This window comes from Bicyclus anynana, chromosome 3 (genome assembly GCF_947172395.1).
Source record: "Bicyclus anynana chromosome 3, ilBicAnyn1.1, whole genome shotgun sequence".
Classification (NCBI taxonomy): Eukaryota; Metazoa; Arthropoda; class Insecta; order Lepidoptera; family Nymphalidae; genus Bicyclus; species Bicyclus anynana.
Window position 1 is genome coordinate 13658665 of NC_069085.1, and position 15235 is coordinate 13673899.

Sequence of the window (15235 nt, forward strand, 5' to 3'; positions counted from 1 at the left end):
ACACCTATTATCTATGTATCTAAGCTCGCCACAAATGTCAAGTATTTTAATCTGTGGTCAAGTTCCAGTCAAACAAAATAAAGTCGCTCGCTTTTCCGGCCATGATCAGCCATTTTGTTTTTCGTTCATGTGCGGACTAATTTTTGTGTGCAATTTCCTTCATAAATCATCCTAATTACAACTGTTTTATTACATATTTGTGATCCAAAGTGTTATCTAAGCTACAACGAAACAGTTCGTGACTTATTGTAAGGACCATGGGACGCGGAAGGTAAAGAATTTTGTAAAATTTGTACAAAGACATAGTTCGCATAATCTTCTTCGTTCAATTATAGTTCTAAAGGAATAACCGATGTATTTAATCTTAATTTAGGGATCGCAGCCGAGATAGGCGCCGTAGCCGCAGTAGGAGTAGGAGCAGAAGTCGTAGTCGAAGCCCACGTTACGGTCTCGGGTCGGGCGGCGGCGGCGGTGGCGGTGGCGGGTATGGCGGCGGAGGACGCCGTAACAATCCTGGCGCTAATTTACGCAAGCCTAAATGGGATTTGAGCAGACTGAAACCTTTCAAAAAAGATTTTTATGTACCTCATCCAGACGTTGAAAGTAGGCCTGACTCTGAAGTGGAGGCTTGGAGAAGCGAAAACAACATTACACTCAAGGGCCGTAATATACCTAGACCGACACTCACATTTGACGAAGCTGGATTTCCGGACTATGTTATGGACGAAATCGACAAGATGGGGTTTTCTAAGCCCACTCCAATTCAAGCTCAGGGTTGGCCGATCGCTTTGAGCGGTAATGATATGGTAGGCATTGCTTCGACTGGCTCGGGAAAAACTCTTTCATATATTTTGCCAGCAATAGTACACATCAATAACCAGCCAAAATCAAGTAGAGGTGATGGACCAATAGCCTTGGTCCTGGCCCCAACGAGAGAACTTGCTCAGCAAATTCAAGAAGTTTGTGACAAATTTGCAAATACATCAAAAATACATAATACATGTTTGTTTGGTGGCGCCCCTAAAGGGCCACAAGCCAGGGATTTAGATGCTGGAGTAGAAATTGTTATCGCCACTCCGGGACGCTTATTGGACTTTTTAGAGAGTGGTCGAACAAATCTAAAAAGATGTACATATTTGGTGTTAGACGAAGCAGACAGAATGTTAGATATGGGATTTGAACCTCAAATTAGAAAGATCATAGAACAAATCAGACCGGACAGACAAACTCTTATGTGGTCTGCCACTTGGCCAAGAGAGGTACAGAGCTTAGCTTCAGAGTTCTTAAAAGATTACTTACAGATTAATGTAGGCTCACTGTCATTGGCTGCCAATCACAACATTCTGCAAATCATAGATGTGTGTATGGAATATGAAAAGGAAACAAAATTAAGCACCTTACTTAAAGAAATCATGGCTGAAAAGGAAAACAAAACCATCATCTTTATTGAGACAAAACGCAGAGTTGATGACATCACTAGAAAAATGAAAAGAGACGGGTAAGTCATGATCATTCATGATCACCATTGTTATGTTTAATTGCATTATTTTTATATTTTTTTATACATTACATGTTGTGTATGATGAAATCAGCATCTTAGAACCCATAACACAAGCTACCGTAAATTCGGAACTTAGAGGGCTGTTCTGTCCTTAGAGAGTCATTCGGTCCATCTCTTCTGCTTCTGCCCCATCAGGCAATGCTTTGGCCCCTATCAGCCAATGCTTTGGCCTTTGCCCAAACCCCTGTGATGCTGTTTGTGCCTACGGCACTAACACAATCAGAAAGAAAAAAAAACTTTGGTGTTTGATTGTCTTAAATCAAAATTTGATTACCAAATTATTGTTAACAGATGGCCAGCGGTGTGCATTCATGGTGACAAGTCACAGAACGAGCGTGACTGGGTGTTGCAAGGTAAGAGAGTGCTGATCAGTGAATATAAATGCTTTATTTTATTATTTCAATCAGAATTACATGATTATAATATGTTATATTTTATCAAAATACCATTTATTGTATACTATTTATTCTGAAAAAATAATGATACTATAACTAATTGAAAAAATATAGATTTTGTTGGTAAAGATATGACGAGAGTTGCAACAAGTCGAGAAGCGGTGTCGGACTGACGGAAGTCGCTCGCCAGTCGGGCCGGGCGCGAGCGGCGCGCGCCGCGTGGTGCGCACGACGCGAGTCTGAACGCATGTCTGCATGTGCAGGCCGAGGCGAGCTGCGGCCGGCGGCGAGGCGGCGGCCCCAGGGCGTCGTCGCCGCTTAGCGACCGGCGGCCGCACCGCTGCGCCTTATTGACGGCGCTATGCTCTAACACTCTGAGCAGCCACGCGGCTAGTCTGCGCCGCTTCTCGCGCGCGCGGGGCCACGGCTCGCGGGGGTCGAGGCTCCCCGCGCGCTCGCCGCTCACGTCTCGCTTTGCGCCAAGAGCGCTCGAGGACGTCCCGATATTTTATTCATTTTCAAACGCCGTAAATTGACATTAATGTTTGAAGAAAAATTAAGTTGTAAGTTGTCAGACCAAATTGCAACCTATACACAAAAAGAAAATTTGTTACATCACAGCTGGATTTTTATATATATATTTTATAACATACTCCTGTAATACCTATTATTGCCAGCAATATGGACGTAGATAGTAGGATTACAGCTTTATGGAATATGAGTTATCCAACTTTTAAGACAACCTCAATGAGTTTCATACTGTATTTATTTCAATCAATTTAATAATTATCACCAGACCATAAATTAAAAGGATAAAGCATGAAAAACATTCATGCAGTATGTTTGTTATAGTTGTATCCCATTTCATTTGTGTGTATATGCCAAATGATTATACAAAATGCAGGTAAGTTGGAATTCAAGTAGGGATACTTATATGTATAGCCTAGCTTGCCCCGTAGCTTTGCTCGCCTTTGGATATCATAAATTCAATTGGTATATTTCCATGACATGCTATACAGCTATGTTCTGAATGAAAGGTACCCATGTTTAAAGAATTGCTGACAAGTGACAACATATTACATTAAACAAAATTTCATGATGATTGGTGAATCACTTAAGCTGTGAAAAGAAAGAAATTCACATTAGGGTACTTACAATTAATATAATGTTAATATTTTATAAGTATTTTAATTTGGTTAACATATTGGTTAGATTGTGGTGTGTGTTGCAAATATTGTACAAGTAGATGCAGACATAAAAATCGGTTGTCTGTAAAGTCGGTTTACTGACGATAGTTGAACGTGACAACCTCATAATATAAATACGGACTGACGGAATGGTTGCATTTTTCAAAAGAAAATGTTTGTTTTTCTAAAATACTGTTTAATAATCTTTATAGACCAGAATATACTTTATTTCTTGTAAAAAAAGTTGGCAACCCTAGAGCGAGGGAACGACGCATGACGTCATCTTTTTTCTAGTGTGCAGCCGGCTCCATCGAATTAAAAAAAAAAAAATATTTGGTCTTGCATAATAAAATAATTAGTCTACATAATTATTTTATTATTATGTAGAATTTAATTATATACCAAAAATTTTATTTAATAATTCACAACAAAATACATATCCACAACAAATATAAAAAATAGTGCAAATGCATTTTAATATGTGTTAGCTTTAAACTAATATAACATGTTATTTCAGATTTCCGTAGTGGCAAAGCTCCTATTTTAGTAGCAACAGACGTTGCAGCAAGAGGTTTAGGTGAGTTCATTTTTATATGATAAAGAGGTTTTTTGACAGCATAATAGGCTAGTTGACACTTTTTTTGAAATGCTCTAATATAGTTCATTATCATTCTACTAGACTGAAAAAAAAATATTAGTTAACAATTAGTTCGACGTTTAGTACATCATGTGTGTTAGTGACGTCACAAAATGGACGATATCGTTTTTGACGTACAAGATGAAATACAAGATTTTTAAATTAAATTTTATAAGAAATCCTTAACTTTTATTAATTGATATTGATATATTTTGGACCCTTATTCCATGTACTAATTAAAATTAATGAAATTAATTTTGTTTATATTAAATTTGATATGAGTCAACTACCCTATTTCACTACCCCCTACTTGGTGCACATACTTATTATTTTTTTTCTACCTATAATTTCAGTTGTGATTGTATTGTGTTATTTTCTTGTTTTGCAGATGTGGATGATGTGAAATTTGTTATAAATTTTGACTATCCTAGTAACTCTGAAGATTATGTCCACCGTATTGGTAGAACAGGGCGTACTAACAAAACCGGAACTGCCTATACATTCTTCACACCATCTAACGCTGCTAAAGCTGCAGATTTGGTGTCAGTTTTAAAGGAAGCCAAACAAGTTGTCAATCCTAAACTCCAAGAATTGACAGAACGTGGTGGAGGTGGTGGAAGACGTAAGTTATTATATTTATACTTATTACAATTATTATTTTTTAAGTGTAATAAAAATTTTATATAGTTAAGAATGAAAACAAAGCAAATATCAACTGACAAGTAAATTTTAGCCTGCAATGTCACTTAATCTGGTGCTTCCCGGAGCAAAAATACTTCTAAAGAGATTTTCTGGATTTGCCGCTTGTCTACTGGGCTCCCAATTAACTTTCATGCAGGGCCCCTCCAAGACAATCTACACCACAACATATATGAGTTTGCTATATTTCAGTAAAATACGCGAGTTTCAGCTGTCTTACTATTTTAATGGTTTAAATAATGTTTTATTTTGTGCCAGGACACCGTGGGCGCGGCGGAAGATATCGTCGAGGACGTCGTTCACGCTCACGATCCCGATCCCGGGACCGGCGTCGGCGCTCGCGGACGCGCTCTCGATCGCGGGATCGTCGTCGTCGCAGACACAGCTCGTCCAGATCATCACGCAGCAAGTCATCAAAATCCTCGCGAAGTCGTTCACGCTCACGCTCCCACGTTCGGTCTCGTTCAAGAAGCAGATCTCGCTCAGGCAAGTGCAGCCCACAGAACGACGGTTCTACCACTGGGCTTCAGCCTGCGCCCCAGGCGCTCCTGCCGACGCCTAAACCGCTGCTGCCCACGCCCATCGGTCCACAGTTGCCCTCCTCACAGTTCGATAGGCATAACAGTAGAGTTACCTCTTCCACACCACCAATCGATGATACAAGTCGTTCACATGATAAAGATTTTGCTAAGAGTAATCCAAGAAATAATCAAATTAGTAATGATATAAATTTGCAGCAACAACAGCAACAGCAGGCAAATACCATTCCAGCTTTGATGGCCCTGAATCCTCAAATGAACATGTGCATTCCTCCCCCTATAAATGGTCAAAGTTTTGTTATGCCTCCTTACTTCCCTAGCGATCAGTATGGTATGATGATGCCGAACTTCGTTCAGAATCCCATGCTCGACCCTACGACGTGGGGTGCACCACCCCCACCTCCGCCCCCTCCCCCTCCGGCTGAATCTGCCGGAGGGTTTCAAAATCGTCACAACTATGGACAGAGCGGTTTGGGACAAAGTGGCGTGGAGTCAGATTCCAGAAAACGAGGAGGTCGTTCTGGCGGCCTCGGAAGTTCGAGTTCGTACGGCTCTGGCGGCGGCGGCGGTGGCCTCGGCTCTAGCGGTGGAGGCCTCGGCTCTAGCGGCGGCGGCCTGGGCTCGGGCGATGGCCCTGCCTATGGCGGTGGCCTCGGCTCGGGTGGCCTGGGCTCCGGCGGAGGCCTCGGCTCTGAAGAGAGCCAGGGCCAAGGCGGGTCGCGCTCGCGCGGCGGCCGACGGCGCCGAGGAAGAGGACGCGACAACGATGACTATAGCTCGGATAATCCGAGCGGTGGTCTCGGCTCTCAAGGCTCTGGCGGCTCGGGCGGCCTAGGTGGTCTGGGCGGCCTGGGCCAGTCGACCGGCGGCTTGGCTTCTGGCGGTCTCGGCGTACCCCATGGGAGCCTTTTGCCGCGCATGCTTCCGCAGAATATTGGCGACTTCGGTGGACAACAGGCAGCGAACTTCACGGCCTTTGGTTCTTATGGGCCTAAGAATAACAACAAAAGAATACACCAAGGAAATCCTAATGGAGATTACAGTGAAAGTAATATGAATGGTCTAGAATATTATGGTAATCAAAACATGGGCCCCGGCCGACCATTTGCAGCTGGTATGGACTTGGACCAATATTCCAATGGTGCGCAGGCTAATGGCTCCATGGGGTACAGAAACGACCGCCAGGGCAATCGCCAACGCCGTTGAATGAGATCGAGGTTTGTTACATTCAAACCAATGACACTCATCACTCTAACAAAAATCTGTCCAGAAAAGCAAACCATAAATGGATTAAAAATTTAATCAAATACCATTTATGAAAAACCTTAAGTTTTTTATGATTTGCTTTTCTAAGTCACTAATTTTTATTTCATTTTACACTAAATGAAGGTGCAAGACAAAAACTTATGTATAAAATTTATTACAGAAAACGGCTTTAATGGTGATTCGCGTCGGCGTAGAAGGCGATGAATTTTGGGAGTCTTGCAGCACCAGAACAATGTAAATTAGGGCGCTTGCTTTTTCATTCCATTTGTGATTGAAATATCCACTTGTATGGTGATTATATTGATTCTGTGAAAATAAAAGTGAGAAAAGAAAAATCTTCATATTTTTTCGATTTTATAATAAAATGTAATTTTCAGTAATGTTTCACATCAACTTTTGTATAGTAAACAACTTAATCTTTGGATAAGTAAGATAGTAATGGATTTTTTTTTGTAATAAAAGGAGTATCTGCACCTAACATTAGCTACCCACTGTAAGCACTGTTTCAGCTTTTGGTATAAACTTCATTTTTGGACGCTAATTGTAGTCATCTAAAATGATGTTGATGTAGCTTTGACGTTAATAGTTATCTGCTATTGAATATTGAAAATATCTATTATGCACTAAATAGCACCATATAGCAGTTTAGATTAAATAAAGAAAAGCGGCAAAGTGCTAGTTGTACTCGCCCATGAAGGGTCCCGTAGCAGCAAGTAACAAACTACTTGCTCATCAATTACATATACATATTACGATTACGATTTATGACGTTTTAAAAAAAAAACTACTTACAAGATCAAGTTCAAACCAATTTTCGGTGGTAGTAGGCATGGCAATGTACATCATATATTTTTTTAATTTTATCATTCTCTTATTTTAGAAGTTACAGGATGGACCGAGACGCTTCCAAAGTAGAAGCGTCTCTCGCGCAAACTATTCAGTTAAGAAAAAATTATATTGGAAACCTCAATATGATTTTTGAAGACCTATCCATAGATACCTCACACAGTTCAGTTTTAAGTATGGGGATGTATACCATGATATTTTTTTCTATTTTTGTATGATAATCTTATTGCGATTCACGGAATACGTCTATACTCACCAAGTTACAACAGTAAGCTCATAAAGTTTCGGAAAAAAGCGGCTGTAACATACGGACGGACAGACAGACAGACATGACGAATCTTTATGGGTTCCGTTTTTGCGATTTAGCTACGGAACCCTGAAAAAAGTCCTGTAGCTGTGTACCTCACAGTTGGTAGTGGACTCGTCAGATGTTGATACTCCCTAAACCCTTAATAATATACTATAAAAGAAAAAATAATTTAATGCCAATGTTTTACGTCAATATTTGTGGTAGGTACATATTATAGTTTTTTGTACGTTAGTGCAACTGCACTTAAAGTTTTAACAGGAGCAAATGTATTCAATATATTTGATTCTATTTTCGATGAAAATACATAATATTGTATTTAAGTTATACTTCATAGCTTAAGTGAATAAACCATTAACCTGTTTGTGACTGGTTTATTTAGAGTAATTTCATTGTCTATGCACTTAACAACAAAATATATAGATTTTTACAACAGCAGCATTTATGTTAGATCATTTAAAATAAAACATGCTGCTGTATAGTTGCATAATTAAAGATTTTCTGTAAGAGAAAATTCATTTTTAAATAATATCAGATTGTAGTATTATACCTTAGTATAAAATTTTATTAAAAACGTAGAACCGGCTAAGTTGCGTGTGATCTTGTACGACTGGTATATTATAGTGGAATGTATGACACATTAATTATAGAATATTTGTTTTTATATTGTGATCACTGAACCTCCGGAGTGGTCATTTATGAGCATATTATGCTATTTTGTATTTGATATGTAAACCGTAAACACCTGACAGAAGTAGATATAATGTATCTTATTTCAAATAAAAGTAAAAGCAATTAAAATAAGTATTTTTATTATTATGGACAGAGAGCCTGCAAATCCTGCAATAGTCAGATAGATGTACCTCATTTTTATAATTTTTTAACTAATTATATATTATCCCTTCAAAAACGAGCATTAAAGATCTCGAAGTGAAGGGTTGCCACGAAGCTAACGATCTGACGACTGGAGACATGATTTGTCATTATATCCTACACTCCTAAAATCCTGTAGAAAATATCGAAAAATATGTTTTATACTTGGGACAATTGAGGATCTGGAGCCTTAAAACCTGCTACCAACTGGTAGTATGGGCGTTATGCTCTTGGCAACAGTGGCGGATTTACAAATTTGCCGCCAGTAGGCTGTTAAATTTTTGCAGCCTCTACTGAACTCTGAATTTTGATAGGTACCTACCCGTAGTTCGCAATTAAAACAATTACCTTAAATATATCTAGTAATGAAAAAAAATATATTGTTACATTTTCAAGACTCATTTTCATTATTTCTGTAAGATAGAGGTTGTTAGGGTCAAATATGCAAGCCTACTTGCCTACTAATAAATCTGCCACTGCTTGGCAATACATGTTTCCATGACAACATCAATCAATAATTCAGTTTACAAATATTCAGTACTTTACATATTTTTTTTTCAATAAATAAAATGAGTTTCTGTGTAGATTTAGTATCTGAAGATTCTTTTTATGAAAATATTACATTGGGTATAACAAAACATTTAGGTAACAAGTCATTTTATTTAATAAACATACATAATATATGTACAATATTATTGATAAGAGTTTGCCTTATGTTTAGGAAGAAATTGAAATCCATCAGGCACTGGGCCCAATAACATTTCACTTATTTTGATCCAGTCCGCACAGTTACCCGAGGCCATAAGAGTTTCTAAATCATTTCTTCCAAAATATGTAGGTGGTCTCTCATTAATTTTTTGAGGTGGTCTTTCTAGTAAGCCAACAGGTATATAGCGATATAGAAAAGATAGCCATTCAAGTAAAAAGCGTCTAGTGTTCTCAACTCCCTGGGTGTCTGAGCCCCAGTGTTCTAAACCAAAGTTTGTATACTTTCTTATGATATCAAATCTTTCATTGCTGCTTATATCCCACAATTTCTCTTCTTTAATCTCTGTAAAAATCCAAGGTTTAATAAGTGCACCTCTGCCAATCATGACCCCTTGAACAGATGGTGCTATTTCTCTTCTGTACTTGTAGTCCTCATAACTGAGAATATCCCCATTGCCATATAGTGGACATGGCGCTGCAGCTTTTGCACAACTTTCAATATATTCCCAGTCAGCTAATTTAGTATACCTAGCTTCTTTGGATCTACCATGTAAGGTTACAAGAGAAGCACCCCAATCTACTACTTTGGGAATAATGGTATGAGCTATTTTCTTATCCTGATAAACTCCAGTCCTAATTTTCACAGTGAATGGTATACTTAACAACTTTGATGCACTCCTCACTGATGCCTCTAATGCAGGCATTCTGTGCATCATGCCACTACCTCCACCTTTCTTATAAATTAAATCAATTGGGCATCCAAGATTTAAATCAATGAAATCTAATTCAGCATTTTCTTGTAATAGCTGTGCTACTTTTGTTATTGCATATGCATTGTTCCCACATATTTGAGCTCCAAATAAATCTTCAGATTCATGTCTCTTAACCAGTGCCCACTCTTGTTTGAATCCCTTTAGCAATGATTCACACAAGGCCATTTCTCCACAAGTTATGTCTGCTCCATATTCCTTGCAAATTCTCCTAAAAGGTAAATTCCCTACAGTAGTGAGCGGACTGAGATACAATTTATTTTTCCAATCTATTATTTTTCTTTCTCTTGGTAATAGTTTAATTATATCATCATCTAGTACAGCACCAATCTTCGTTTGACTATCAGAGTTGTTTGCTTCTGAACCATTTGTTGCAATGCTAACTTCAGTCTTTTCTGATTTATTTCTTGTATCAAAGCATTTAACTAGTTTTTCAGCAAAGGTAAAGTCAAACTTTCTTTTTTGTAATTGCATTTGAAGATCTTGTTGGAGAGCATTTTTGGTATCTGCCTTCCATATTTTAGCTTTTTCTTCATCTACTATGTTGTAACCATCTTCAGTTATGTGACTAGAACCAAAACGACATGCTATTCCTCTAGGACATCTTCCTCTCAATTTAAACAAATGGCATTCTTTACCAATGTCTTCTTGTTTTATTTTTAGGTAGTCCAAAGGGTTATGAATATATTTACAATTAGAATATTGACAAGGATTTATTTCATCTTTAGAAATTACATTTAATATGCTAGGGCATGGTTTACCTTCTTTGTTGTCTTGAAAAGTTTTTGGTCTCGCTTTATTTTGACCTCTTTTCTTATTTTTATTAGTTTGCTCGTTATTTTTTGCCTTCTTTGGCTCATTGTCGGTGCTCTCACTGTGTTTACGTTTGTGACTATCACTATTTTCCACATTAAGCTTACTTTGTTTTTCAACAATATATTCTTTTTTAATATCACAGACTCCTGCGTTAGGATTAGTCATGTTTTACCCAATATTAAGGATAACCACGAGTTTTTGGAAATTATGCCTGATGATAGGTTATTTGATTTTTGATAAGCTGTAATGTGTATATACTTTTAACTTTTTTTTATAACCTTATTATATAATTCTTTATCTTACGTTAAGTAACTAGTACTACTACTATTTCATTTGTTTTATTCATACGTAAATTCACTACAATTTAATTTAAAATTAAATTAAAAATTAAATAGATGAAAATAAAACCATGTGACAAGTTGACAATGACATAACAACTGTCAAGTGTCAAGATTTACACTTTTGACGATGACAGTAACAGTCATTGTCAAATTTGTCTTTATAATTGTCTATGATTTGATTTTGAGCCATGGACGTAATAGAGCGAGCCTGCGATAGCCATACAAGCCTTATTATTATATAAATGTATGGAGCATAAAGTAGACTGAGGTATAATATAAACTCCTTAGTTCTCAGTTCTCACTCTAACCATTACTTGTACCGACTAGTCTCTGATTTCTGTAAAACTACGTCCTAAATGCTCATAGCATGGACGTATTGTCCATGAGATTGCGCCAGACAACTCATTTTACTGTGCCTACTTAAGGTAGGACCACGGGATAATAGTGTATTAGTATAATGTAGGTATCGGTATTTCCTTATTTGCAAGGCTGTATCGATTTTGTTGAAACATGGCACACAGAGATAGCTTACATTTTATTTTTTAAGAGTAAAAATACAAGTATATCCAAAATCCATATTGCTTACGATTATTGTTAAAATTTCGTTATTTCGTAGAGTCTGATCCCAGGATATCAAACGTCGTAGTGGAACGTCGTGCACCGTGCGACAGAGTTGCACTTTCCAATTGGGAGCAGAAGCATTCTGCAGTGTTGCCAGATGATCTGCGCAACTTCTATGCATCCACTGACGGTTTCCAACTAACTTGGCATTATAAATATTCAGGTAAGGCTTATTTAATTTTAATAAAAATAAATTATCTTTGTTGTTGCGCAACTTAATATTGTACAAGCGGACGCGGACTTCGTCCGCCCTTAATCTGGCCTTCTCAGTATCCGTTCTTAGCTGACGTCTACTAACAATATACTACCTCACTGGCAAATATCAACTTTGTAAGTCAACCGGATTTCGGTATTTCGTGATGAGTGACCTTCCGCTTTTATATACATATACTTAACTAGATTTAAGTTTGTTGTACATGTTAAAGTTGTGCAAACTATATTTTTAAGTACTTATTATGTAGATGTACTTAAATACCTACTACCTAAGTACATGCTTAATTTTGTATTAATTTCAGGATGAGTTTTATTATTCATTATCAAACAATTTTAACAGTCCAGGCCTCTCTTTTTATCAAGAGGGGATTGGGGGGTTAGACCCACTACGCTGCTCTAATACGGGTTGGCGAGCTAAAGCCTATAATGATTATTATTATTTATTCTTAATTATTGCAGCTGATGAAATCTTACCTGTTGGATCTATTCGAGTTAACACTTTAAACGATTTGTGCTTATCGCCGGCACTAAAGGATTTGTTAGATTTTTCAATGACGCGCCAGAACTCGGGCCCGCGTCCGCTGTTGAACACTAAGAGCAAGGTGTTCGAGTTGGACAACTGTAGGAACATTGGAAAGGTAAGAATTTAACTATAATAGTAAAGAAATAAAAAACATGAGTATTATAAATTATAGGAAACTATTTCTTAGTAATTCGCTGACGATTACAAATATAACCCAATATGATATTCGGATGCCTGCGAGTTGGTCTCGAATTTTTTCGAAAGTAAAAAAAAATCATCTGTTTTTATTTCACCCCTTTACAGTTTAATTTTTGCGTCCAAAATTAGCTCATTTTCTTCATACAGTTTCATTCTTTATGGGGAATTCGGTTTATTTAACCGAATTTGCTTTTCCTTTTTCATGGGGAGTGGGAGAAAGGGGTTTATACACCTACCGAAATTGTTTCAGCGAACTGTGTTCGTCTCCTGGTTCTACGCTACTTTTCCAACAATTTCCAGCCAAATCGGTCCAGCCTTCCTAGTTCCTTGATTTATAAATAGAGTAACTAAGACGAGTTTCTTTTATATATATAGATGTATCTTTTTTCAAAGGTATGCCTAATATTCACCGGTGGGTCTTGGTCGGTGTGGTTGGCGACGAGGGAGGGAGCCTGGGGCTGGCTCGCCGACTCCTTCACTCATTACTTCAGGATGGCGCTGGTACACCTGGGGCTGCCAGGCTGGCAGGCTGCTTTTGCCAATTTGCCTCTTATACCGTGGGCTGAGGTAAGTTTTTTATGAGCAAATATCAGCGAACAGTAATCTATACCAATATTTTAAACAGAAGTGGCGATGGATTGAATTTTGACAAAGGTAAGCCCTCCCAAACAAAAGGAAATCTACATCGCATGATAGAAAGGTTTCCCACATATCCATACATTTATATTCATTACAATATTGTATATGTATGTATGGATTTTTAAAAGGTAATCCGGCGGGAATCGGCCTGTATGGACTCTTCGCCGCTGATAAACAGTTAAAGTTTAGGAGTTTGTAAGGTTGTATGAGGTCATCTCTGAATCTACTGCACTGATTTTGAAAATCCGTTAGGTATTAACAATTGAACGTTATTTGTGAGTGTCATGTACTACTATATTTTTGTCCTTGTTCTGCTTAGTTTCCTAACATTTTGCCAAAAACTCATAATAAACTGGAAACACAACGTTTTAGGTTTTCATAAACAAAAATAAACAGCTTTGTTTATGTATCAGATTTGGATTGATTCCAATCTCATTGAAATTCGAAACTGTTTATAAGAATTATCTCCTTCCTCTTCATTATCCGTAGCATAAATGCATAAATGCAGCATGGTACCAATATAAATACCTACTGTAGGCACATAATAGAACATATTTGGAAAACGAAATATTATTACATATTATAACATTTATTTCATTGCTCATGTCTAACAAACAAGAATACATATGAATGTGGCTGTATAATGGTAGTTTCAAAGAAATATTGTATTTTCAGCAACTGTTCCTTTTGCTAGCACCCCATCTATTGGACAAAACGGAGCCTGAGAACAATTTGATCAGCGTTAGCAGCGAGACTGGCTTGAACCACATCGACCCGAATATTTTCAAAACTTCCGTGCGTCAACACAAAAATACTTCGCGAACAGCAAACTCATAGACGGAGAGCCAGCGACAGCCAGACCTTCGTCATTTTATGAAAGCTGAAAGTCAGCTCATGTTCCTACTATAGATGAGTACCGTAACCAACTATAGAGTATGGACCATAGTGGCTTTGGGAAATAGCAGGTTTCAAGGATTCAGACCCTCAAGCATAAAGTATATTTTTTTAATATTTTTATCGGCATATTAAGAGAAATTATATCCCCATTCAAGTTTGTGTTGCACTATGGTTAGGCTTAATTTAAATGTGTTTTTTGTTGAATAATAAATAAATTCGCCAGACACTCGGCTTCATGGCAATCCTATCCTAGAGACCATTGATGTTTCAAATTAAAGTGTTTTTCGGAGCTAAGTAAGTAACTGGTAACTGGAAATATAAATTCTCATATTATGCCGAGGAAAAGATAAAAAAATTACACTTTATACTTAGACGGTTGAAGGTCTGGTTTCTTAAAACCTGCTACCTTCCAAAGCCCCCACGGTTTAAACTCCTTATTTGGCTACCGTACTTATTAGTATAGTTGGGCACCGTTAATCAAATAGTTAACTTCGTTAATCGTTAATCCGCGACAAAAAAGTTAGCATCGTTAAACGTTAAACCGTTACATTCCGGAAGAATTAACGCAAGTTAACGTTAATCGTTAATCCGTTAACATGACTGTGTAATATTACATTTTTATATCATTGTATGAGATCACCATTGGATAAATAAGGATGAGCACCGGGGAAAAGTGCCATAATTTGTTTTTTGTTGATTTTATCTATACATATTTAACATAAATATAGTAGTTAGTTGATTTCTTTGAAAAAAAATCATTCATCATTTCTTTCTTTTCTGAACCTGTTTTTATTATGCGCCGTAAATAGTAGGCATTGGATTAACGATTAACGGACTTATGCATACTAACGGAAGGAACGTGTCCGTTAACATTTTTAAAAGTTAACTTAAAAGTTAATCCGTTAATCAAAATGTTAACTTCGTTAATTAACGATTAACGGATTAACGAGTTAATGCCCAGCTATGCTTATTAGCATGAGCTGACAAACTTTCAGCTTTTATTAAATGACGAAGGTCTGGGGTTGACGGGCTTTTAGTCTATCATGAATCTGTTTAAATTTTAATATAATACGAGTTTAAAGAAAACTAAAAAGATGGTTTGCAGTCATCAATAATTTTTTTTTTCATTTTAAATTATAATTAGCTTTTAATGTTTCTTGCAAATTAAATGAAAGGATTGGATTGCGCGCAAAAATAAA

General features: G+C 37.3%; 3 protein-coding genes across 3 annotated transcripts; 2 read left to right on the top strand and 1 right to left on the bottom strand.

Moving 5' to 3' along the window:
• Nucleotides 1–65: 65 nt before the first annotated feature.
• Nucleotides 66–8241, top strand: LOC112058280 (uncharacterized). Its single transcript, XM_024098992.2, has 7 exons — nt 66–271; nt 374–1498; nt 1853–1914; nt 3661–3720; nt 4169–4402; nt 4738–6235; nt 6445–8241. Exons 1-6 carry the CDS (start codon nt 258–260, stop codon nt 6222–6224), a joined length of 2982 nt encoding a protein of 993 aa, XP_023954760.2. The 5' UTR covers nt 66–257; the 3' UTR covers nt 6225–6235; nt 6445–8241.
• A 153-nt stretch (nt 8242–8394) lies between these two features.
• LOC112058292 (tubulin polyglutamylase complex subunit 2) lies at nt 8395–14857 on the top strand. The gene is made up of 5 exons (XM_024099010.2): nt 8395–8955; nt 11562–11729; nt 12239–12417; nt 12894–13067; nt 13815–14857. Exons 1-5 carry the CDS (start codon nt 8880–8882, stop codon nt 13974–13976), a joined length of 759 nt encoding a protein of 252 aa, XP_023954778.2. The 5' UTR covers nt 8395–8879; the 3' UTR covers nt 13977–14857.
• LOC112058284 (tRNA-dihydrouridine(47) synthase [NAD(P)(+)]-like) lies at nt 8951–11040 on the bottom strand. The gene has a single exon (XM_024099000.2). The coding sequence runs from the start codon at nt 10767–10769 to the stop codon at nt 9003–9005; it is 1767 nt and encodes a 588-aa protein (XP_023954768.2). The 5' UTR covers nt 10770–11040; the 3' UTR covers nt 8951–9002.
• Nucleotides 14858–15235: the final 378 nt, after the last annotated feature.

What these genes read in the sequence shown, in the direction of transcription:
- LOC112058280 (XM_024098992.2), top strand. An exon ending in AGAAAAATGAAAAGAGACGG is followed by an intron (nt 1,499 to 1,852) that starts GTAAGTCATGAT and finishes TATTGTTAACAG; the next exon opens with ATGGCCAGCGGTGTGCATTC. An exon ending in CGTTGCAGCAAGAGGTTTAG is followed by an intron (nt 3,721 to 4,168) that starts GTGAGTTCATTT and finishes CTTGTTTTGCAG; the next exon opens with ATGTGGATGATGTGAAATTT.
- LOC112058292 (XM_024099010.2), top strand. Translation starts at nt 8,880, where the DNA reads ATGAGTTTCTGTGTAGATTTAGTATCTGAAGATTCTTTTTATGAAAAT. An exon ending in TTGGCATTATAAATATTCAG is followed by an intron (nt 11,730 to 12,238) that starts GTAAGGCTTATT and finishes TAATTATTGCAG; the next exon opens with CTGATGAAATCTTACCTGTT. An exon ending in CTCTTATACCGTGGGCTGAG is followed by an intron (nt 13,068 to 13,814) that starts GTAAGTTTTTTA and finishes TTGTATTTTCAG; the next exon opens with CAACTGTTCCTTTTGCTAGC.
- LOC112058284 (XM_024099000.2), bottom strand. Translation starts at nt 10,769, where the DNA reads ATGACTAATCCTAACGCAGGAGTCTGTGATATTAAAAAAGAATATATT.